At 39.9% G+C, this 26,079-nt stretch overlaps 1 protein-coding gene across 6 annotated transcripts in view; it reads right to left on the bottom strand.

Annotated features, from left to right (window-relative positions):
• FHOD3 (formin homology 2 domain containing 3) overlaps positions 1-26,079 on the bottom strand; it is a 367,917-nt gene that overhangs the window by 60,125 nt on the left and 281,713 nt on the right. For 2 of the 6 annotated variants that reach the window (XM_057371019.1, XM_057371024.1), the window contains 6 exons: positions 20,226-20,360; positions 16,931-16,981; positions 12,432-12,646; positions 7,753-7,776; positions 6,101-6,418; positions 1,530-2,419 (listed from right to left, as the gene is read on the bottom strand). In XM_057371019.1, the coding sequence (XP_057227002.1) occupies positions 1,530-2,419; positions 6,101-6,418; positions 7,753-7,776; positions 12,432-12,646; positions 16,931-16,981; positions 20,226-20,360 (1,633 nt within the window). The remainder of the gene's footprint in view (positions 1-1,529; positions 2,420-6,100; positions 6,419-7,752; positions 7,777-12,431; positions 12,647-16,930; positions 16,982-20,225; positions 20,361-26,079) is intronic. The other 4 variants (XM_057371020.1, XM_057371021.1, XM_057371025.1 and 1 more) reach the window with 4 other exon arrangements.

The following is a 26,079-nucleotide window of genomic DNA, read 5'->3' as shown; positions in this document are numbered from 1 at the left end:
ATATGGCAAATATGTCATCATTCCACATTCAATTCGAGTAATTAAATATTTTATGGATCTAAGAAAATGCTCTCATTCCTTCCATCTATGAACCATCTGTGGCAGATTTGTATTTACGGGGAGAGAGATGAGGAGTAGCATGCCACGACRTCACCGGCATTCCTTCCTCAGCAGAAAAGGAATTAGGGAGAGAAATTAATCTCAGCACTGGCCAGATGAACAATTAGCTGAATGTGTTTCTAAAGGTGCTATACCATACGTTTCAGATCCAAGTGCCTCTGTGTCACCACAAATTCAGCTCAGAACAGCGATGGGAGGATCTACAGGAGCCATCTCTTTATGTTCCTGATGTCTGTTAGGTGCCTGGGAGCTTGGTCATAGAAACTGCAGTGTTTCCACTGGGTCATCAAGATAAAGAATGACTACTAGAAAATTTTGAGTTAATAATCTTACAAGTGGCACAGAGAACCTTTACCGTGAGACATCCAGACTCCTCAGAGTAAGAGCAAACAAGAATATCTGTAATACACAATAGATAGAACAACTTTCTCTAGCTAAAGAAAAGTAAAATATTTGAGGTGCTAACTGCTTTTTATGTTACTCTAAGACATATAGGAATAGTAAGAAAACCCACAAGCAATTAATTTCTTTTAAGAGAGATGGACATTTTTTACTAGCATTTTAACTGGAAAAAAACATTGTTTCCCTGATACCAATTATTCTGCTTAGAAGAAAAAGAGTTTATGTAGCCATGAAAAACAAATGCTTAGGCTAATAACTTTTTTAATGCTACTTCAAATTCCTACTAAATGTAACTATAAAAAGCTTCCTTTTGTTGTTGATTCTAATGTTAAACAGCCATGTCACGAGCCTTTGTGAGTTTATTTTATAACAATACTGAGGAAGAGGGAATCCTAGCTACAGAGGTATTTCCTGTGCCAGCTTCTAAAATTGCCACATTGCATAAATTAAGGATTTAAAATAGGCCTGTTCACCAGTATAAAACGAAAACCCAACACCCCTGCAGAGTGCAGCTGTAAACTTGGTCCAGCTGATAATTCCATCCTTCAGAACAAAGCACATGTGTAGACTCTTAGCACCAGATCCAGTCTGATAGTCCAACCTTTCCACATAACGATTAGGAAAATATTACCAAGYGAAGAGCTGTCAAATATACAGATATGAATCACCATGCTGTGACCTTTTTATGAATGCAACAGAAAATATTTCAGATTCTAATACCTAGTTTGGCACTCAGCTACGGACAAYCTGATGAAAAGTTTGTTGGTATTTGCCACCTGGAGTTATATCCCACAAATGGTAGACCTGACAGGAGAGCAACTTGGCATGTTCACCACCCCAGGCTCATCTCTAGTCCATGGAATATCTTCTGTCATAGGCCATGGTAGAAACACATSCAGTAATTTCAAAACACTGGTTTGATATAAACAACATAAATCACCTTGATCTAATTCAGAATGAATACCAATACAATAGCAGAAAAACWGCAAACTGAATACAAGCTGTACCTTTGTGACAGGCAGTTCCTTGGATTTAGACTCAAAGAGATGCTCCAGTTTGGAAGTGTCCACCTTAATGGGTTCCAGTTTCGACCACAGGAATTCTCTGCAGCGTTTGTTGTTTTTACACTGCCACTCAAACGGCCGTACCTCATTCCAAAACAGACGGATAGTTTTCTTCTTCTTTATAAATGCTGGCTGACCCCTAGAAACCTGGGGTGACCCTAAACCCTGAGGAGTGCTGAACAGTGGAGGAGGAGCCAATAAATTAGCAGAGGGCGGAGGTGGAGGCGGACATCCAAACAATGGGGGAGGCGGCGGAGGAGGCAAACCCAGGAAAGAAGGTGGAGGTGGAGGAGGGGGAACAAGGGAGTCCCCAGGACCCATATCCATGTCCAACACATCTACATCATCCTCCTCCCCCAAGTCTGTAAAATCCATGTCTTTGATTTTAAGTTCTCGAGGATTAGCCATGAGCTGATCCCAGATGTAATCAGACTCCTTCTTTGTCTGTGCTGCTGTTTTCTCRGGGACCTGTTCATTGGTTTCGTCTTCAGGCACTGCTGTCCCCTTAGCCAGCTCACCACTGTTAAATTTTTCTGCAAAGGCTTTCACACTGCCTTGGTTGTCCAGATTTCCAATCTCCATCTTTTTGACACTTTCATCTTTGGCCTGCTTTGTGGCCTGAAGAATGGAGATCCTGCTGGCTAGGCTAGTGAGTGACTCCTCGCTTTCCTCCGTCTCCTTCTTTTCYTCCTTCGCCTCCAGCTCCTTCTCCTCTTCATCTTTGGGCTTTTTGTTATGGGCATACAACATGTCCAGCATAAAGCGCTTGTTGTTGAGGATGTTGCTGCACTGCTCATTCACACCAGCATCCTGAATGGTCTGTGACCATGGACCTGCAATCACACACACAGACATGGGAAGAGTCAAGGCAAGGAGGGTAGAGCACCGAGAACACCCTTCAACCCACCARAAAAAACATTTGGGGAACTCGTGTACAACTAGCCTGAAACTGGGCAAGCAGTTACTGTGAAAATTTTGAAATAAGGTACAGCACTGATACATGGCCAGATCTTGATGGGTTGGGAGCAATTCTCAAAAAAGAAATGGAAGTAGAGAATGATATGTAGCTTGGGAGGGACTACATAATTTTCAGGATTTGAATGTTCAGGTTTGTCATGAAATCTGTCAAATTTCACTTTGTACTTACTACCTCTGCTCATTTTATACCATGCATAAATTCTCATAACCTTTGGTATTCCAGAATGGGGCTTAAATATCATGACAATGACACAAAATGGGTTACCATCATACTCTTCACCTGGCCATATACTGAAACCTCAGGGAAATTTTCATATGAAACCAATCTCCCYTGCCTGATGTCAAGGTTAACATATTTACTTCTGCTCCTCCCACCCTGCTGGCTAGGGAAGGACAGCTTTCAGACCTGGCTGTTCCTCAGAACCCCTGGCTGGGTACCTGGGCCATCTTCACAACACAGACTATTGGAATTCCAAAGTAAGCTGCACACCCAGGTTACGGGTCTCAGGGCAACTCAGTGAGTGTAAGCATAAGCAAGATTTTAAAAGTTGTTTATGATATGGGAACCTTTATAAAATACTTTTGACCATGCTGCTCATCAGCCACTGTTATACTCCCTGTTACATGATGGTGTTGAAAGGCTATTGGCCTTCCTGCATCACAAACATTTAACATGTCACTGTAATGAAGCTTCATCTTTCTGACTACTGCTTTTYTCACCAATAATATGCAAAATACCATGTCTGAGAGAGCACCATAAATAACAAATTATAGTGGTCAAACTGTAAAAATATATGATGTAATCGTCTCTGTGACTCCATTTCCCTGAATTTTATACTGTTAACCCATGTGGAAAATGTGTCTAAAAATTATGGTGCTCCTTTTTCCAGTGGGCATCAGATAAAGAGATTAAACATGCAACAATGATAATTTTTCACACTTACGGCATCTCCTGTGTGGAATTCCTCCTGTTTGCCATAATCTTTACATATTTTACTAATACATTTGTCATAAACTCTGCTTCTTTTATTTCTTCATTTTATTTTGATTGCTAGCCTGCTTTTTTTTTTTTGTTTTTTGGGTCCTTGTGGTTAAAGATTTTATGCCTGTCAGTTGCCCTTTCTCTTAAGCTCCCATTTTATCTTTGCTCCTTCACTTATGCTCCCACCTTTTTCAATACTTTAGAGTTCTAAATAACTTTTATGGCTTCTTTTGTCAACAGAGTTGCTTTCTTMCCACAACATCTAGTCCTGTGCTCTGAGAAGGAGTGCTCTTGGTGACATCTACATCCAGGGCCCCACAGCTCCCTGCCTCCCCCCCTTTAAAATAACACTGCAACGAAGTGTAGGGCCTTGTAGCACAAAGCATGGGCAGCAATAACTTGCCTATATTAGAATAATCTCCAAACTACGTTTTAAAATCAGATGAAAGAAAGACTTTTTTTCAGAAATGGATACCACCTACTTTCCTGCAGGTGGCTTGACTGCTTCCATTACCTGCTCATTTTTCCTCAGACTTGATCCCTGGCATTGCTTTCTTACCAGCAGCTGTCACCTGAAGCAGTCTCTTAGATTTCTCTCCGAGGTAGTTTCACTGGGCAACTTCACTAGACAACTCCTTTCCCACAATATAGATTTTACCCAGCTGTGCCCTCGCAGGACTTCCCCCCACTTCAAACTTTTCCTTCAAAGATGTCCAAGATTGTTCCCTAGATTCATCCCATAAACCCCACATGATCTGCCTGCTCTCAGTTTCAACAGATGGGATCYTCCAATGTTTAATCCCTTTGCAAAACTGCTCATCAAAATTTCCCCATTTCTAATTTGGGTTTCCCAAATCTGCCTCCAGTTGTCCAAGCTGATCAAGGATCATTGCTGCCAAGTCTCCTGCTACCTTGGTGGCCTCTTCTGCCCTMCTCTCCACAGGTAAAGCTYTGAAATACCATTGCAGAAACAAGACTTGTAGGAAGACAAATTTGGCAGGATGGCTAATGAAGAAACCTGCATCAAAGGCTTTATTCCTGTGTCTTCAATGCACCTGGGCAGAAGCAATGGCCCTCTTCACAAATGGCGAAATGCTTATTGGGAACGTCAGAACTGCTGGAGAAAGTGCTCATTTGCTTTCCAAAACTCCTCACCTACTAGAGAGCCAACAATTCACTACATGAGACCTCCTACACAGCACTATTGAATAAATCTTTGGTCTACTGGTAGTGCAGGACAATTTTAAGATGTTGATTATAATGAGAGTACATTTCTTAGCTTTTAACAAAAGTACATAGGGACTTTAAATTGGAGTGATAACAGGTTGGTAACAGACAAGATAAAGGAGGAAAAACCTGCAACTGTTCTCCTTTATTTGCACTTGGACTATCTTGGGCTATGCCACAGTGTAACAACATCCTTCTTCTGTGATATCTCCCCCTGCCTTTCCTACAGATAAATCCATCTACAGAATTTATGAGTACAACAGAATTCTAAAGTAACTCAATCTTGGTGCTGACTGAAAATAAATTAAGTCTTAAATTCAGGATGTAATTTTTTTAAAAAAAGTAACAGGTTTAAATTTGAACAGTTCAATCTGACAGTTTGTCTATGAGGTAATCGTTGGGATTCAGAGCTATCCCTCTTCTTTCAGGACAGGGCAGGACTATTTCACACTGTGAAGCACATCTTGTTTTTTATCTAGAATTTAGAAAATGTAGGACAATGCATTCCATGGTTCAGACCAAAGAAAACATGGGAATCAAATGCCCTAATTACATTACATTCCTTACCTCCCTATAAAAAGGGGAAAAAGCCACCAACAAAGTCAAAATCTGCCTTTTATTCCCTTCCTGATTCTGGTTATCACAATCTCTGGGCAGAAACTTGGTACGTAAGGTGTTTCCAGGCTAGGCCTTTCCAGGCTGGTACCTGGTGGCGTATTTGACTAGAAACCCTCAGCACCACAGAATTTGTGTTTTCCAGACAAGAAGTGTTTCATGTGACTCCTCCACATGAGATAAAGAAAGCCACAGTCCAGATCTGTCTTCAGCAGCTCCTATGTGTCTCTGCTGTCTGAAGCCTGAGCAAGACAGAAGAACTGAAGGGAAGGAACAAACACCTCAGCCCTCATTGCTCTTCCTTTTCCACTAAAAGGATGAGAAAGGTATCTGGAACTCCATGAATCATGTCAGCACAGCCCCCTCTCTCATTTACTGATGTACAGAGAACTAAACAAATTCTCCAGGAGTAGAGATGCAAGTTTCTGCAATATGGTGATTCAGTAGTTAATATATTACTCTTAGGGGAAGAAAATGATCTCAAATCAAATGAACCTTCATTCCATCAAGGCTCTATTGTCCCTCAAACATAAAAACCTCAATAAAGTCTGAATGTCCAAGCAGAGAGTAGACAAGACTTGGCCATGGTGAAGAAGAAAGCTTTAGATAGGTGCAAAGGGTTTGTTAGCTAATTAACACAATATCAGAGCTATTAATTTAACATTTTTTTTTCCACCAGAAACCCTTTGTTATTGAAAAAGCTTCACTTTACCAGTTTCACTGTCACTGGTTAACTTGTCCTCTCTCTCTTCCCTCTCTAAAGTGCTGCTTGCTGAGGATATACTGGATGCAGAGCAGTTGTCTTTTTCATTCACTTCCTCATTCTGCCTCTCTTTTTCACTGAGTATTGCACTTTCTTCTGGCTCTCTCTCTGGTCCTTGCTCCACCTCACTCTCTGGTCCCAGCTCTGTAGCCTCTATTTCCTTGGGTGTCTCCGTTCCCTGTTTGGCCTCAGCCTCAGCCTCCTGCTCTGCTTCTGCTTCTGGTTCTGGTTCTGTCTCTGTCTCTGGTTCGGGTTCACTGGCACTCACTGGTGGAGAGAACAATGGGAGAAAGAAATTCACTTAACAATGGAGCCTTCTCATGTTCACCCCTCTGAACGAGAGAGACGTGAGAGCTGTACCAGTGCCTTATGGAAAGAAAATAAAATGCAAGTCCACGGCATGCTCAGGAACGTTAGGAGCAACAGACTGATGGATGTTGTGAGACGACAGCATTGCACGTGAGAGAGGCCTGGCAGCCCCTCACTGGCTGTCTGGAGCCAGCCCACTGTTTTTATACGTTCTTCCACAGCTGCAGTGTTGGACTCGCACATGGATTTGAATGAACCAGCAGAAAATGGGCATCTCACCTGAGCATAGACAACTCAGTGCCTAGACAGAGCCAGGAAAAAAGAGATTTAAAAACAAAAACAAAAACAAAAAGGAGGGTGATTGTGGCTTTTGGTTGAATTTTCTTTGGGTTCTGGAAGAATTCTTTTTTCACCTGATGAGGAACACTTCAACGAAAAAAAAATACAAATATTAGTTTTAATAACACAGTTGAATGGCACAATCTGAAAAATGGCACTGTCACACATTTGGCTGACAAAAACCRTATGTTGTTTCATGCACATTTACTTCAGAATAGCCACATCAAAACTGAACAGCTTCCAAATGCTTGGCATATGGCACATATTTAGTTTCCAATTGGTTGGCACATGGCATGCGATGAGCKTTTTTATCAGTTGGCACACAGCAAACACTGTTGATAGTACACTTGGTTTCTTCTTTGCTTTCCCAGTGAAATCAATTCATTCACCTTTAGTGTTTTTAGCAGTAACAGCAGATTTTCACATGCAAATATTCTCTGCATGCTGAAAAGAAACTGAAGAGCATCCACACATATTCACATCAAGCAGCTCACAGTTCTCTGAAACCTGAAATGGCCATGCAAAGAGTGGCAAAAATGGGCATGCATGTTAGTTCTGCATACTTCCCAAATTCCCTCTGTACTAAATCTTGTGTCAGGTGGCTGAACTATAATGACCAAGTAATACTTGTTTTGTCCCTCTGTTAACTATTTTCTATTAAATTGCAAAAGAGTCTTCTGAACTTCTCATTGTCTTTGGATTACTTGAAATACAATGAGAATTTCTTCAGGAATTACATGAACCTTTGAAGGAAAAAAAAAGTATCCCACTGAAATACTGGAATGCAATCCAAAYATTTCAGTCCTCTGGTGAGCAGGTAAGTAGATTTATCCTAAGTAAATATAAGCCAGAATAATGAAGATCACATTCTTCTACATTGAGAGCACCAAGAAGTCTAATAGYAGATATGCAAGCACCTCTGCACATGCCTTGTTTCTCTAAATGTGCCTTACCTATGACTGCATCCTGGACAGTGCCTAGGAGAGAATCAAAATTRCAGAGGGCTGTCAAGAAGTTGGCAGACACTCCAAATCCCACTGATGTGTTTCTCAGCACAGCTGTCAGTGTGTAGGTATAGCATGAGAGCATTTTAAAGCCAAGATTTGAATATAACTGAGATGGAAGCTTAGGAATCCTTCAGGAGTTCCTGGATCCAATGTGGTAATGTGGTCCTTTAGCATGAAAGATTGCACCATTCAGCTTGCTATGGTGCAATGCTCCATATGTGCAAAATGTCACCAACTCATCCATGAATAATCGTAATTTAGTATGCGTTTTAGATATTTCTAAAAACAAAAGCTGCCAYGCAATAACCAAAAAGGTCAACTCCAACAGCTCAGATGAAGAAAGAAGATCATTAAAACATGGCTAGTACTCCTAATGCTTATTGCACCTTTGTCATCAAGAAGCTACATTGAAGATTCAATAGGAAAAAGTCAGGGGAGATGTAAGAAATGCTTGAGAAAATCTGAATGTTCAAAAGAATTCCAGACACCATTCTAACAAGAAATATTCCACACATACCAGGAAAGTGCTGTAACATAGCATAATCTAATACATACCAAAGAGTAAAGAGCAATACACTGACATAGGCTACTCAAGGAATAACAAAATCTAAGCACTTCTAGAGTGAAACAAGGATACGCTGACACTCATTTTGACAGCCTTTTTCTCTCTCTCTCTCTTTAGGCACGTATCAAACAATCCATCTATAACCTAATTCACTTAAAAATCATAAGCTAAGTCCAGCAGCACTACCATTAAAAAGCAGGGCAAAAATCAAATCTCTCAGGAAACACTATCAAGAGAACAAAACCAGCAAGCTAGACATGTGTCCATCACTTGGATTTCCAACACATAATCAATCCATTGAAGTGATATTAGTGACAGCTTCTGCAGATGTTAAAAAAATACAATTCTCAATAAATGCTTGGTAGTGGCCTGTTTGAAATGAGCTCAAACTTTCAGTCCCACATCTACTGGGTCCATTTCCACACTAGACAAAACACTACCCTAAGTGGCAATCTTACACGTGGCAAGAGAAATAACAGGCCAGGCTCTGCCCCCTGCCTTCAGACAACCTTACAGGTGGCAAGAGAAATAACAGGCCAGGCTCTGTCCCCTGCCTTCAGACTTCTACGGGTGGAGAATGCAAAGACTCAAGAAAGCAAGCCTGGTCATATCAAAAAGCATCAACAGCAAAGGTGTGTCTGAGATATTAAGAAGCATGATACCTTTATGAGCTGATCCCTTCTGAAAAGCGTGGCTAAGAACTTAAAATGGAATAGAGGGATATGGACACTTCCTTTAGTACTCAACGATAAATCAGCCCTGAAGCAGATGCAAGATGCTTTATCTTGCTGATAAGAACTCAACCCTCAAGCCCTGTAAGCCCTCAGAGAGAACAAACATCTCTCTGGGCCCACATATAATCCCCTGTCAGGCTAATTGATTAGGGAACCACTTCCTCATCTACTTTGTCTGCTTTCTACTTGGAGGTGTGAGACACATATGCTGAGTCTCTTGTGGGTGCATACAGTAAGTCTGAAAATGTCTTAAGTCTGCCCAAAAGCTCTTGGTTCAATTGTTCAGGCATCATGTAAAATCTTGGCTGCTATCTCCCTTCAGCTCCTCCAGCACAGGATTCCTCTTCCTCTGAATTTYACAGGGATTCCCTATCTCTCCCCACTCCCAGTCCAATTTTTTCCTCCCATTCCTTGTGATGGTAAGAACTAGTGCCAAATTAACTGGCTCTTTTTTTCATGCAGATGAAGAAAAAGAATCCCCTTTTTTGTCCCTCCACCCAGAGATTCCTCCTCTGACTTTCTGTATCATGGTTCCTTTGGCTCTACAACTGGGGCTGCACTGGCCTCATTGCATGCTCATGCTCTGGTGCTTCCCCATCATCTGCTGAGATGCTCTCATCAGTCATGCTTTGGGCAGTATTTGACTCCTGGTTAAYTACCAGTATTTTCAGAAAGTTTCCTGCTTTCCACAGTGTGCACTTGGGTTGGCCTGCTAGCTTCCTCAAGTGTTAAAAAAGCTTCTTGTTTCAGAGAAGGGTTCACATGCAATTCCTTTGTAGATTGACTTCAGAGATGTGTCAGTTATTGTTGCTCCTCCTTTACTRCATACTTGCACTTCACAAAATATTCTCCAAATGAATTACAAAAGAGTAAGTAGCTGCTCTGAAAAGAAAAATTCAGTTCCTTTYTGTAGTTATGGGTCTGCCTTCATTTCCTCTGAACGCTGTAACACAAGTTTTACAAGAGTAAGTCCTACAAGACTTGATTACTTCAGTGGAAGCAATTGTTTTATATAAGAAAACACTTCAGCTCAATAAGTCCAAATTTTTATATTGGGTAATGATACTGACAYGTTTCCCGGTGTGAGAAGAAGTTCCACAGACAGAATCTGTTTCCTTAATACCAGTAGATGCTGGGTAGCAAAAGGATATTTCAGCATAAAAGGAATAAAATAAATTGGACTTCAGAAATCCTTTTTTTGTACTGCTAGGAGATGAACACTCCCTTTGACTTCAGGTCCTGAAGAAGAATATCATCTTTGCAGATTCTCATTCTGCAGATGAGTATCATACATCTGCTAAACAACATTCTTGCAGAGTCTTTAAAGCATCCCATGCACAGAACCAAGGTAATGTTTTCCTTCTGCTGTTTCATTCCTGCTTGGGAAGAGAGTGACCCCCTGTTCAAAGCAATTGCTTGGGGTGCAAATAATCTAAGTTCTGTCCATGRCTCTATTTCAGCTTTTCTACAACTGGATTAGGCAAGTTAATGCATCAGTTTATCTACCTATTAAGTGGGATACCTAAGAGCAGTAAAATTGAGATTTTAATTCATTATGGAATATAAGGAAGACAGGTAACCATACAGAGAGCATGGCACAGTGTCTACATTAAGCCTGTCCCCTACTGGCAGGTATCCAATAATATGGGCACTTCCAGATGGTGTTTCCTGCCCACATGCTCATCACTTCCTATGACCTTTCCAAAGTTTTGGGTAGGTCTGAAGAAGCCGTCATTGCCCATGCACGGATCCCAGTGAAGGATGCAGATTTCAGGCCCCTGTTCAGGTTCTGTCCTGGCCATCTGCCTGCAGCTGCCCTTGGCTGGAAGCCCACCCTGCCCCATCCATATGGTCTCTCCTTGTGGTCCATTTGCCAGGCTTCCAGGTGCTGCCCCCCAATGCCTACTGAATTGCCAGGAGTTTCAGTAGAAATGTCCTGTCTACCCACATGTTGATAGCTTTGCCATATTCTGGCTGTCTGAAGCTGCCCTGTACACCTGCTCTAAATGTATTCTCCAAATGGATTGTGCTGCTCCATTTCATGCTGCAATTTTTTTTAATGCTTCCAGGAGAAATATGTTAAAATAATCATCATAAGAAACACTTGCTCCCTACCCAGCTCTGAAATCCTAATGGTGGAAAAATCCAGCTTATTTGCTCTAAAAGCAATAGAGCACTAAATAAAATGGGTGTTTGGATGGTTCTGACTATCAGTATTGGAGGAAAATATCTGTGATTTTTAAATTCAGATGATTCCACTGAGACTCTTAAGGCTCCAAACAAGAAAACTGGGGAGCATAATTGGGTAAATATATAAAACTTAATAAAATAAACTTTACCTACTTAGTACAGTGAGAATAAACATATGCAACATTCAGTGTTTGTAACTTTTTTTCCAAAATTGCCTTGCTTTATAGCATGCTACYAGCCATAACACTCCATAAAACCAAGCAGTGCAAGTTACAAATGCATTAATCACCAAGAGCATGTAGCAGGAAATCAAATAAAATAAAAATGAGTGATGGTGATAATTTGCCCTCAACATGCATTCTAGCTTCCAATGTTAATGCAACATCATGTGGTGCAAAYATAAATCTGTATGGTTTGTGTGCTTTTGAGGACTGAAGGAGAGGTACATAATGCAAGTGGCAGAATGACACACACACACAAAAAGCATTGCTCTGTACACCAATAAATTATATGACAGCAAACCAACCGTGCAAACACTGGTTATACTTTCCTTTTTACTAATTGTCTGTGGTCTCCTTTAAGTCCTTTATGACTTGTGCCACAATTTTAAGAGTTTTTCTTGGTATTAAAAATAATCAACACACTCCCTCCTGCCTTCAGTTCAAGACCTTTTCTGTTTGTCACATTCAGCCTGTGCTCTACTGGAAGGTTATTATAATCTTGGCATTCATCTGTTGCATTTCTTTCAGAGAATCCACATATGCAAAATCTCTTGGCAGGAATACTGTTTGTCTAGTATTCAGCAACTGCTCATATATAAGGAACATGACACTAAAATTAGGACCCTCTGTATTCTCTATTTTCTAGTTATTCCATCCAAAAAGCAACAATGATAGTATAAATCATAGCAACAATTAGTAGTGTATTCTGTTATTGAACAGATTACATGATATCCAAATCAAAGCAAAAAAAAAAAAAAAAGGCAAATTTAGGTAGACAGGATGGAACAATGTAAGACCCTTTACTTTGGCACTTCAGAGATTATATTCTTGCACTTATGCATCAAAAATCACCACTATCCCAAGAGAAACAATGACAAACTCAGCATTCTTTCCCCTGCCCCCCTTTTCACTTACCTTCTGTGGGCTGAGGAGTTCCACAAGGGATAGAGGGGATCTTCAGCTCTTCCTGGGACTCTATGGGTGCTGGGCTGATGCACTTGGGTACAGGAGAGGATGGAGCTGAAGGAGATCTCAGATTCAAGGACAGCTCACTCCTGCCTCGGCTGACACTCCGACTCTTCAGCTCCTTCTCATACTCCTCTGCTGCCAACTTCTCCAAGTATTTGTAYCTGAAAGTTAAATTCCAGAGGGTTCCCGTAAAGAAAAAGAAGCCTGTGGCTGATGCTTGTTTATGGATGAAACACCTGCAGAGAATGATCTGACTTCCTGACACAAGGAGTACAGCACTGAACTGCTTGCTCAATCTGCCAAAAAGTGCACACCAAAGCAAAGACTATTGCCCTGAAAAATGTTAAATTGTTCATTACAATACAAAAGCAAAACCCAGAGGAGTTAAAGAACATTTAGATATAGTATTTTGTCTGCACAGTCCTTCTCCTTTTGGAAGCATTTGCCTGTCCTCCTTTTCACCCTCCTCCCTCACCTACTCCTCCTCCTCCTCTTCCTCCTCCTCCTCCTCTCAGCCCTCCCTCTCCCAAAACTAAAACGGGACGGGGAAAAAAAAGAAAAAACAAAGAAGGGAAAAGAAAAAAAAACCCTCTGAACCCAGAGCCTCTTAATACTGATGTGAATTGCCAAAATCTGAGACTTGCTGTAAGGAGAGGAAAATGCGGCAGACAAAAACAGATCTCCCTGAAAATAATACCAATAATAAACGTTTGGATTGACTATCTAAAAACTCTGAACCTGCTTCTATTTGCTAGGAGAGCAATGCACTGGAATTCACTTTGTTCTCTCCAGAGTCTACAATGGAAAGTTTCTTTTTTTTATTCTAAAAAATTTCTCTGCCGGACTCAGACATCCAATAGCTTGTACCTGACGTCACATGTAGTTTATTCATCAAAGTCACTTTAAAAGAACAAAGATACATCTGTTTTGCATTTTAGGCAGGCAGAACTCACTAACTGTTTATTAAGACCAGCTACCAATCATATTCTTCATAGTATGCTTTATACATTTCGACCAAAATAACTTTTAAATATGTGCCTGTTCCAGATGTCTGCTWATTTTATCCACCATTATTTGCTAAGGAATAAATTCATGAATACAGCTGGATCAGGCTTTAGACTGTTTGCCTTATCCACAAGTGAGCTGTTAAACAGGTTAATCAAGACTACTGCTTATGTCCCTGAAACACTCTGGTCATTCCCTATAACACACTGCTGTAAACACTTCGTAACAGTGAACACCTSTCCTCCCCACTTCTGCACCACTGACAGCCCAAATTAGTGTACGAGGGTGCACGAAAAGCAGGCAGGGTAAAGAAGTCAGCCACATGTGGGAACAAACATGCTTAGTACATATGGTAGCCACACACACATGCACATTTGCAAACATCYACATAGAGCACAGAAATGTGTCTTTGAAGAGCAGTCCTTGTGTTTTCAGAGGCAATTTGCCTTATTGCAAACAGCAATAATGAAGAACAAACTCATTTTCTTTTATTCCTCCAGAGGTATGCACAGGCTTCGAACAAATTCTGCAAGAAAARGAACCCCTACAGACTCTGGATGAAAATATAAAAGCTACATACTTGCATGGTTATAAAATAGAAACTGTTTACAGTTCTAGCAYGAAGCCAATTCTCGAGACTGAATCTTGCCTTTTCAATAGAGGGGAAAGCCTTTCTCTGGCATCAGCAGGATGTTTTGTCAGTGCTCATGAAGCCACTCTTTCTTTGAACACTGGTCACTTACGTCCTGTGCCTTCCGCCTCCTCACCAGCAGAGCAGATGGGACTCCAGACTCATAAAGAGCCTTTCAAAATGATCACTTGGCACAAACAGGTACAGCCCAGCTGGCTGCTGCCAAGGGGTTTTTGCAGTTTGCYAGCAGACTACAACAAAGGTCTGGATGGATCCTTAATGGGGGGAGCTACAATGTTTTATTGTCCTCACTTCTTTTTCAGGTRCTTGAACATTTTCTGTAGCTGCATGCCACACCGCAAACCAGCAAAGCAGAGGCTATCATCAAGAGACAACTTCTCAAAATGCATCTGATTATTGTGAAACAAAAAAGGGAACCAGCAACTCCAGTGGCAGCACACCAGCATAACTAGCTATCAAATGGGAAGCCTAATAAATAGATGTAACTGAGAAATAAAAAAAAAAGCATTCAAGAATCAGTTATTAACATTTCACACTTGATCAATACATTATTTAAGTTATTTTTTGTTTCTGACTAAATATCTTAATAAAGAATGAATGAATGTCAGCAGCAAATAGGCAGTCTTGTGAAGACCAAGATTTGAAGGAGTTGAAACGATGAGCTACCAAACCTCCACTGCAGGATCGACAATGTATATGCTGCCATATCCTTTTAAATCATGGAAATATCATCACAGAGTTATCATCGCACCTATGCTGACTCCTCTATAGAAAAGCCAAAAGTCTGTGGCTATCCATCTCGTATTCCTGATGAACATAACACTGGACTTATCATCTTCAAGCAGATGGAATTATTACTGTGCATTGTCTAGGTACCTGAGTAATGCCCTGAGGGCAACTTAAAATATCAGTGTACCATGTATGTCATGTGGTGGAGATCAYTTGAGCTGTACCTCACATCAGAGARGGCTTGGGAGCTCACCTTTCATGGTTTTATTCTTTAATTACCACTGGAAACCACCCAACCAAGCAAAGAAAAAAGGTGTCAAATCATAGCCCAGCAAGAACTGATATGGAGGAAAYATACAAATCAGTTTTTAACCAGGATTTTAGGCATCTTGACTATAGGATTTTTTTAGTCTATTCACTCTCCTAAAACAAGTCAACATGCAACTTCCTATAGGAAATAAAAGTGCCTTTGTGCAAAGGTGTTAAAAAAGTAGTTACAGAATGCTAATGTAATGGACTACTGATGGGAGACTGCATTTGCAGAAGTTTTCTCCAATATTRATGTGCTGCAATAGAAAACATCTTTCCTCATTACATGTAAGAACYGATAGTTTAACATCTCAGTTCAAAAGAGCCCTAAAAAAAAAAATCCTAATGAACAGTGAMATAGTCTCAGATTGCACAGCAGTGATTGTGAACACTTCCCCAGAAATACTCCTGTTGGCATTTTCCCTTACAACTTGAGAGTCCTGGAGAACTCACTTTTGCTTCAAAACTTGCAAATGAGCATGCTTACTGAAAAAGGTTTTACTCAGCTCAGATCAGTGTATGAWGCTTATGTGCTCAGATGCACTTAATTTCAGAAAATGCTTAAAAATTGTAATTGTTTTGACTGGAAGGACAAAGGAAAGCCCATTCACCTTTTCTTACTCTTACAGATGTTAAAATGATTTTTTAATATTGGCTATTTCAGCCACAACAGCTAAGACATCAGTCTGCAGAAACAAACTGTCTCCTGTATGATGATTTTGTGAAAAAAAACCCCAAAAACAAAAGAGCAACAACAACAACAAAAAAAAAAACCAACAAAAAAACCAAAAAACAAGTAAAAACACAGCCACACAATGATTTCTGAGATGGCTGCTCTCTTATTTTGATAATGTTATTCTAGTTCTTGACAATCCAAAAGTATCTCCAGAGGGTAATCTCTAGAGGACCATAAAAGCAGAACTGAAGCACTCTGGATGATTTTTCATCTATTTGTACAGTAACTTGCATATTTTCCAGGTAAAAACAAGTGCTCCCTCCAGGATGGAATTACTAGCAGCAGTAGAGATGAAGCTACTGAAAGGCAAAGGTCTTTAGTTGAGTATGCTTTGAAAAATATGCTTTCTTAAGCACATACCTCCCAGCTTAGCCCAGGGCTTCTAAGCAATTTCATTGAATTAAAAAAAAAGGAAAAAGAACCCAAACCCTCAGTCACTTTAAATATGCTATTTAAATAAAASTAAAACAATGCCACAATGATAAACACTGCTAAGCTTTGTAATTTACTTGCTGATGTTTAGAGAGATCGGCAAAGAAAACTTGGCTCTGAAAGACAAAAATATGCTGAGAGTGGGTCAGAACCGTTTCCATAAGCCTGTCACTGCAGTTTTGCAATTCTTGTGACCCCAATTTCCTTTATCCTCAGTTGCCTTTTCTGACCCTCCAGAAAGCTTGGAACCCACTGGGTGAAAAAGACAAGCRTATTCAATCTATAACTCTACTAAATTTGGGCAAATTTCTGAGGCAAATGGGGTAAGCTTATTTCCCACACAAATAGATAAAAGATCRTCAATCATTCTTGAGCATTCTCACTGCTGTTCATTTATTGCTGTGCTTACAGCTGGACTTCATTCTCCTCTTTAATTTAACAACTTCTTTCTTACATTAGCCTTTTGGAATAAAAGTGTTTTGCGCAAGCAGAGTTAAAAATGCAAACATATGACAGCTCTGCAGTAAAGMATATAGGAAGTGCAAACAGCCAGAGGGAAGGATGGATGCATGRTATACAAACCTCTCTTCTCTTGCTTGTCTTAGCTCTTCTCTTTTGTCTAAATAATCACGGCTAAAAAGAGAATTACAATAAACTGTAGCAGAAACTAGAAGAGAAAGGTAAGTAGTAGAAGTACAAGCACAGTAGGAGAAACTAAGAGTGGTACAAACAGACCAGTCAGAGACAATGAAAGCTGTTGTCGACAAAAATTGTTTGTTTTTACAAAAATTGCTGAAAAGTGTACACTTATCCTTGCATACACCACCAAATATGTAGWTTCGAAGGTCATTAAAATGATAAAGAAATCTGCAAAAAGTTAAAAACTTGCAGCACGCTATGAAAGCTGGTGTCTGAAATGAGGTACAATGACCTGGACTTCATAGTGAGCAGGCAMATGAGTGACTATGAAACCATCTCTCATTTCCTCCATCTCAGAATGCCCCAGGACAGTCACTGCAGCCCCTGGCAGGASAGACCGAGGCAGTGAACAAACCTACTGGCCTCCTTTCCAAGGCACCTTTCCTTCAGAGAGTTTTAGTTGCCATGGCTGGAAACAAGACTGCAGACTGGCTTTACTGAAGAGGACAATTCTGCATTCCTAGAGGGTGCGTGCAGGATCACTGGACAGATAACACACTTTCATTTCCTTATTTTTCACCCTGAGTTTTAGATCCAAAACTCCTTCTATCTCAGTTGCCACTCCCACAGCTCCTCAAGTAACCCATATATTTAGCTTTTGTCAAGTCAACTTTGCTGGATGCCTGAGTACTATGTTTTCAGACAGGCCTGCCACATCCACAAACATGGATGCAAATTTAACTCAGGGCACAGCAGAAACCAGTGAATGTCCAGCCTGTCTCAAYATCACACCAAGATRGTTCCTTRCAATRTATTTTTAGTCTTCTGTTGAATCTKGTAGACAAAACTGATGAGACCTTCACCTTGTCTGCCAGATTCTTTTCACAACRTAACCTGAGTACCAGAAAGATTTTCAGAACTACTCTTTTAATTAATTTCACTTAATTAACTATTCTATCTCTTTCTATGGTGTCATTAAATGAATTATTTATCATCTATTATACCAATAGCTATCAAACACCTGCTTGCAAATGCTATTCAAAAGTCCTTTAACAGGAAACAGACATTAATGTTTCAGGCCATCTCCACAAGCTTTGAATTCTGAACTGGTTTTACTTTTACAGTATTTTAAGAGCATTCTAGGAAATCTTCAGCAGATCTYTTTCCCCTCTGACAACTTTCACTCCTCCCTAAGCTGAAGAATAACCACTGCATTTTAGGATATATTATTCTACATATGCARTAGGTACAATAGTCCTACTGAGAAAAATGTCCATTCTGTAAAACATTCCTTTATTTAGCAATAGCTTATGAAGCTTTGTAGCTCCTCTCCTAATCCTCCAGCTCTCCTATCGTCCAGCTCTTTCACAACTAGTGATGCTCTCCTTTAAATTATCCTCAATTTGTCAATAATGGTGCCAGAACCTAGTGCAATGTTCTTGAAGCAGAGTTGGAAAGAATGAGATAACAAATGACTCATGATGGTAAATCCAGTACTGCTCACGAGTTTAAAGACTAAATTGCAAGTGCTATTTTTAATCAAAAAGACATCTTCAGAGACTGGGTTTCTAGCCAGACTGATGATATGATAATGCAATCCCAGGAACTCTTATGAAACTGTCCATGGCTTGCTGTGACTTTGTCCTCCTCCTGCCAGACTCTTTAATCAACTGTGGGATGCTGTCTGTCTGTGAAGTCTAGYGGCTTTGGAGACCCTCTGCTTAAACAAAAGTTATAACTTTTGGGTGATCACAGAACTCAAATCCAAAATATGAAAACACTGGGCACTGAAAAAATCATATTAAATATGTAAGACAGTCATGGTATTTAATCAGTTTCTGACTCTGAAATAAAGGCATGAAAATATATATTTTCATGACTGACTTTAAGAAACCTCTTTCAGTGACAGAACAATTACTGTAGCCAACCTCTACTGAAATGTMCAGATCTGTTATTCAAACAGGTCAATCTGCCAAATGCCCTGTTGGCTTTTTCGGTCTGGGAGTTTCCTTTCTGAAAGATCATGTTGGCTGTCCATGGCAGCCTGCTGCAGCCTGATGATACCACTTAGAGGGAGAGTTTTTGGAAGAGGCTGGAAGACTGAGACCTTATTGTTTCTGTTTCAGGAGAACTTGGGCAGCTGTTGGCTGCCAAAGATCCTATTATGGTGCTCTTCCACCTTCCCTCTGCCTCTCATTTCCTTCTAAACTAGCTATCTTCTGGAGCCAGGAGAATATCAATCAACCACTTGTAAGTTACTCCTCTTTCCAAATTCACAGAATCACAGCCTGTTTCCACTTCTTACTAAAGAGATGATTACAGTGAAAACAATCCTGCATACTAATAAACAAGCTCACATGAAAACCCGTGCCATCTTTTTTCCACAACTACCAATTCCAAGGCTACAAAACAYGTATATTACCATTCTTTAAGTTATTACATTATGTCTTCTAACGACTAAAAATATGTTTACATTTCACTCCTGTCTATGAGGAAATTGATTTCTTGGTGTACACTCCTCAGACTGTAGGCAAACAATTTCAGGTATAGATTCCATATCTGTCCTTGGCCCACTGAAGTCTTTATTATAAAAAGTCTGTGCTGGGATTTCCAGGCATGGATTTAAAAGGGTCAGGGGGCTTGTCTCTTACTATCCTAAGGCAGCGCACCCTTGGATCCCACATTACACAACATTTTCTCAGATGTGAAAATGCAAAGCCCCATGTTCAGCTATGAAATTTGTCAGGCCAAGATTTGAACAGTAATTTTGGTAATTACTTGCTGTCACCTGTTTCCAGGAGGAAGGGATACACATTCAGAAAAGCACAGAAAGGTAGTTAAAAACCACTACCATACAGCAAAACACTTTTATTTTGTATAAAAGCAAAAAGAYGTTTCAGTGCTGTCCCTTCCTCCCTTCTTGATACCTTTGTCCCACTGTTTCACCTTTAAACCCTATGCCTCWCTGAGATTAATTTGGTGAGTATATTAGCTAATAAAATCTATCTCTGTAGATACCCAGGCAGGATAATGGCTGCATTTTTAAAAAATTGCTTGTTTATYAAATGCCAAAATTCATGATATGTTTAATCCATCAGTTTCTAAGATACTTAGATCAAGAGAAGTACCTAAAGAGACAAACTATTCATCAATTCAATTATTTTGCAGTTGAATGCCTCAATGATTGACTAATTTATCACACATTAAAGCAAGAGACAGAGAGCAATTTGTGTCCTACTTGAATTTGTTTCTTTCTTCACGTTCTATCCTTTGCAACCTTTCTTCTCTCTCCTGACGCCGTCTCTCTCTTTCTGCTGCCAAGGACTCCTGGTGCTGCCGAAAAGATGATGTAAGGAGACCACCCAAAGCTGGCCTGCAGAAAAGGAAGATTGGATTTCTCAGTGTCACTTTTATTGATTATAYTGGCAAAAAATGAGCAGCAATCATTCAGCAAGTAACATAATCCCAACCAGCAGAATGACATGGCAATATTTATGTATGGATCTTTCAAAGCATTGGCTATGTGTCCTCTTGCTAAATTGATTATAGATTCTATGATGAGCTTAAGAAAAACAATTAGGTTAGGCTTTTTAAATTCCTGAATTTCTGAAGGACAAATAAAGCATGTGTAAAAATTCTTCAGTCTATTTCAGCTACAAAATTGCCTAAATATTTTTTTAACATTTATAATCCTGTWAATGAAAAAGCTGAATTCCATAAAGGATTTTTGAAATTTTAAAGAAAAAAACTGCAATATTTTTTCAGTAYTTTCCAAACATGTTAGGCAATGATGTTAAAAACAGRTGTGTCACAAACACCTGAGAATCCTCTGTAGAGAAAAACAAAAGAAAAGGAAGATGTCAGAACTGCCCTAMGAAATCTGAATGCTCCCTTAAGCATCAGGCATGTTTTTCCTCTAAACATTAACAAATTTGGTTATCATCATTTCCCTGCTGCGTGTGCTGTAAGAGCAAAATGAATCACATACAGAAGGATCAGTAAAACACACAGGGAAGCCTTCTCTAACCATTCTTGAAAACTATCAGCAATACAATAAAGACTTTTCAAACAGATAAATCTACATTTATWTTCACTTATATTTTGGTGTTGACACAGATTTTTTACTGGTTTTACTGTAACCAGTACTTTGTCTGGAAGAGTTGGTCCTCTTACACAACCTTCCCCAAACATGGTGGTATTGGTACCACCAACCTCTCACTTGGCAACAGAATGACCTCAGAGTACACATGTCTTTTTTTCTGTGTCTTAGACGGGAAAAAATCTGTATTGTACAGGGTAGCTTTATTCAGATCCACACTGATTGAATTAGACTGATAAAATCAGAAAGACATAACTCATGTAGAGTGGTTTCTGTGCATTGTTGTAACATGAGTTTTGCAATGAAAGGATTAATGAGAGAAATAGATACTGCCTTTTGTGAAAAGAAACTCAACCCTGCCTAGAGGAAGGTTCCTTAAGCAATAATGCAAACCTGAATAATTTTTCCTTGTTTTTAAGAACTCAGACCCTTTCCCTTATTTATTTACTTGCCTACGGCTGCATGGTGTAGGCATTTAGCATAATGGCACCAGTTCACTAGTGAAAATAGGTGCATGAGAGGACAAAGACACTAATGCAAACCTATCTTCCCCGAGTGTCTATGTCTGTACAAGCAGGAACACCACAAAACATAGCCATTTYAGCCCCACTGGCAACAGGGCAGTATGAATATAATGTCAATAATTTCGATAAATTGAATTTCAATATGTCATATCCCACCCGCATAAACATTACATAAGATGGTATAAAATTTGAYATTCTGTAAGCGTCCCTGCTGGCACTCCTCCAAAGCTACAGTATCAATGCTGGATCACACTCAAAACCATAAAAATCTCTAATATGCTTCAGCACTAAGAAAAGGGGGAAAAAATCCTCAACCCTGACAGTCAAGTACGTGTGGTGAATTTTCCCTTGAGCATATTTTAAATTTATTTTAACTTTTGACCTCTCAGTACATGTTGCAAGAGAAATTTCTTAGCAGAAACAGTAGCACCACTGTACTAAAATTCAAAAGCTAGARCTCCATCCCTGTGGTAGCATGAAAACTCATGGCTATATGGCTGGATACAACATCAGAAATCACTCTTGGAAGGGCAAAAATGAACAGTGCTCCATGTGAAGATATATGGAAATAAACTAGGAGAGATGATGGGAAAAGAGGGTCCCTATCAAGTCTGTGCTTTTATCTGTTTTGTGTATTCAGCTTGATATCCCATCCTGCCCAGCTGCCATGAAGTCTGCAAACTCCATTTACAGTCAAAGGAAGGTATGGCTTAAAAAAAGACTGAAGGAAAAATTAAGGGGAAGGATGGGGTGATGCTGAGAGACCAAAAGAGTGATTGTAGGTCTGCACATCATCCAGCAGGTTGGAAACCTTCAGCTCTGACTGAGCTCTTTGAGGCCCTACAATAAATGCACATTTTTATTCAAGGGATTACAGGGAAATCATATGGACGTGCACAGCTTAGTCCTGCAGACGGGATTCTAAGGTAACCCTGGTAGTAAAATACCTCCACATGCTAAAACACCTTGTTTGGAGGCTTGGTCTAGCAGAGTTTGGCCAGCATTGCTCATTGGGCTAAAATTTGCAGATGCATGAACAGCAGCCTCACAACCTGAATAGAAGATCCACAGCCATTTGTCCACAAGAAAAGCCAGTGTCCATAAAACTGAAAATGTTGCTTGCAATCTCTTTAAAACTAATCAAATCAACAATAATTAGCCAAAACTTGTCATTTCTGTATTTCCCACTGGTTATGAGTGCATACTTCAGCTGAATTACAAGCCATGGCATAGAGTGTACACACATATGTGATTCCTTTGTCCCAAACACAGCCATTCTGTGTGCAAGGGTTTGCTGCATGAAATGGTCAAATCTAGCAGTCCAAGCTGCCAGAAAGCTCTGTTCAAAGAGGTCATAATTAAACAGGCAGGAATATAGTCAGCTGACTCCTTGTGAGGCACTGACTTCTTAAAGCACAAATGSTGAAGGTTTGGGGTCTTGAGTCACATTTAGAAAAGGACAGGCAAAGAAAAAGCACTGACACAGCTGAGTTAGTGCTCACTCAGTGGTTACACCCTGTGGTGGCCAGCCYACTCAACCACACACATCTGCCCTCGGTGGGGACCACACCTCACAYCAAATGTTGAGAACATTTGCCTTCTGAAGATTCTTAAACTCAAAGCTTCACTGCTGCCATCAAACACTGTAGCTCAGCTGGTGTTTGGGTGCASCAATACTCCTTTTAATGTGGACTGCAAATGTAAATGCACAGATTTTAGTATCTAGTAATCTCCATTGGTAATTTTCTACATGTGCATAAACGAAAACTGAGGTAAGCAGGTTACTTTCAGGGTGCACAAACCTGCAAAGCAGCCAGAGGAAAAGAGAGCATTAAGAAGTATTCCTCAAACATTCATACAATTTGAAAAGGGATTTGTTTAGGTACAGTTTGTCTACAAAACTTATTTTTGTTTCTGTATATCCCTGGCAATAACACTTAAAGTAAATGTTCCCTTTCAGTGAACACATATTGGAATTGCAAATGGCAGCACGACTGGCCAACCCAGCTGGTGGGAAGGCTTGGGCAGAGCCTTTGGATAATTTCGTTGCTTTGATGCTGTTTGAAGGGTGACAGTACCTTCAGGCCTCAGGAATTTTTAGGTCTTATTGCTGTAGGTTGTGTTTTAAAAATGGATAAGCAAGAAAAAGGCTGAAAAACTTCCAGCATTGAATCAAAGGTGRTAAGAGATTTTAACAGAAAAGAGAATGTGAACACTTAATGAAAGCATAATAATCACTTGCAAAATGGGGTTATAGCTAATATATGCCAGCATTTTAGTGCTGGTGTCATATGCTACCAGCTGTAATATCAACCATTTGTTCAATTCCACAAATACAATCCAGAGGGATGCTAATTCTACTATTTTTAGTCTTGTAGAGAATGCAAGGCTATTAAGGATGGACTGTTAATATAAAAATGTTAAGAAAAGCTTTCTTATGCCTGCTGTTAAAACCAGTAAAAGCTAAACAAGCTATGTTATTACATTCTCATTCCAGAAAGAGAAGAAGAGAWGAAAATACACAACAAGAAAATGTCTAGGTCTCTGGATTTGTGAAGAGCACTCCTCAYCACAGCATCAAGACCTGGGGCCAAAGAGGTCATTATTACTTATCTTACTGGAAGAAGAGAAAGGAAAAGGAAAGAATAGGAAAAAAAAAGAAGAAAAATAAAAAGAAGGCAAAAAAAATATACACAGACCAGAGGATACAAAGCCAAAATGTTCACTGTAGGCAAAAGCTCTTCTGAATGAAAATTCATCTAGCCTGACCTACAGCATTTAACACAGCTGTGAATTAGCAATCATTATTATAAACACAAATTCAGGCAGACACAAGACCTCTCACACTTTTTTTCTTGCAGTTTTATTAAAATGCTCCCTCATGGACCATATATTGTGAAGGGGARTATGTGCCCTGAATCACTCTAATCTTGTTGCAAACTGAGGAAAATATTTGTGTCTTACTCAAAGCCGCTTTGTTGCAGCAAAACTTAAACTCTGAACTTCAAATGTTCTTCCTTCACGTAAGCTCTGACAAACTCTTTTGTGGCTGCCTGTCCCTCTTTTTAGTTGAATTTTAAAAAAATTGTCAAATAGAAATGGTTATCTATAGGAAGAATACAAAATACAAATGCRTATTTTTGGGACCTAAAAAAAATTAACAGATGACTTATGAGAGGAAATCCTTTTAGGTCATAAAGTTAATATTCAGGATTGTCTTTAATACAACATAGATCAGAGGCATTAATAACTTTAATAAGGAAGCRCTAATTACCTAATTTTGCAAAGTGCTCCTGTTCCAGCAGTGGGAATGCTACAGGGAGGGTACAACAGTCAGCAGCTCCCACTCAGGCCTTAAGTAACTCTAAATGTCTCTTGGCTTTAACAAAATAAATCCACTTTCCAGCTTAGAAAGAGACAAAAGGGAAGGCAAAGCTGCCAAGAGCCATATTGCTTTTCACAGTTAAAGAAACTCCCTGTGTGTTATGTCTCCCCACATGACACGGCAAATGCAAAAGCATGTTGATATAAGACTTTGCAAACAGACTAAACATTATTTAAGGAACCTTTACAAAACTTCTCTCAAAAATAAACAGAAAATTGGGAGATAAAACTACTGAGTAATGCTCCYTTCAAGGAAGAAACTTGAGAATGACCAAGAGAAGAAGTGATTAATGTTAGACTTCTAAGGGGCACGGGGGACTACCCAAATTAAAGCTACAGCAGAACAGAGCTGCATAGAGCCAGGGCAATACACAAGGACTTCCTACACACACTCTCCTCTTCCAGCTGACCTGTGCACTGTGCTTCTGTCTTTCTCTCGTCTGCAGAGTCTCATCCTCATGTGAGTTACAACTTGCCTGGAAGTGACTGCAGAGCCCTGGTGTAGATCCAGGCTAAGGTGGGTGTGCCCTGAGCACCAGCACTGCACATGGCAGCACCCTGCAGTCTGAAACCACAACCAGTTCATGCTTCTGTTAAACACATGCCCCATGATGAAGTCCACAAAGCTGCAATCAAGAATATTGCTTACACAGTAGTTCGACAAGCAGTTAGGTCAGTCTAAGTCACCACTGTTTCCCAAACTGTAAATCATCAAGTAATTCCTAAGGCCATTTTTCCTCTTAAAATCTCAACAATAAAGTTGAGGCTTTTGCCCTGGGCCACTATTATCAGCCACCAAGCTACCCCTACCTCATTATGTTACTCAGAGTGAGAGCTGTGCTTGGCATTTACCACAAGGAAAAATTGTCAGGATTGCTTGTCTGAGAGCCCAGAAGCACACACAGAAAGAACAGAAAGCCAAGGAAAGAGGAGCTGTTCTTGGGAGAGCAGCAGCTTTGTAGTCTGTATAGCAGGTTTTGCTTCACAGGTTTCTTTTTTACCTCAGTGCTTAACAGCTGGAGTAAGGGAACTACAGAGCATAGACTAATGATAAATGACTAATAAAAAAAAAAAAAAAAAAAAAA

This window comes from Malurus melanocephalus, unplaced genomic scaffold (assembly GCF_030028575.1).
Source record: "Malurus melanocephalus ecotype Western Australia unplaced genomic scaffold, MMel_1.1 scaffold_138, whole genome shotgun sequence".
Classification (NCBI taxonomy): Eukaryota; Metazoa; Chordata; class Aves; order Passeriformes; family Maluridae; genus Malurus; species Malurus melanocephalus.
Note: the sequence above shows the minus strand (reverse complement) of the source record. Positions and strands in the feature narration are given on the sequence as shown.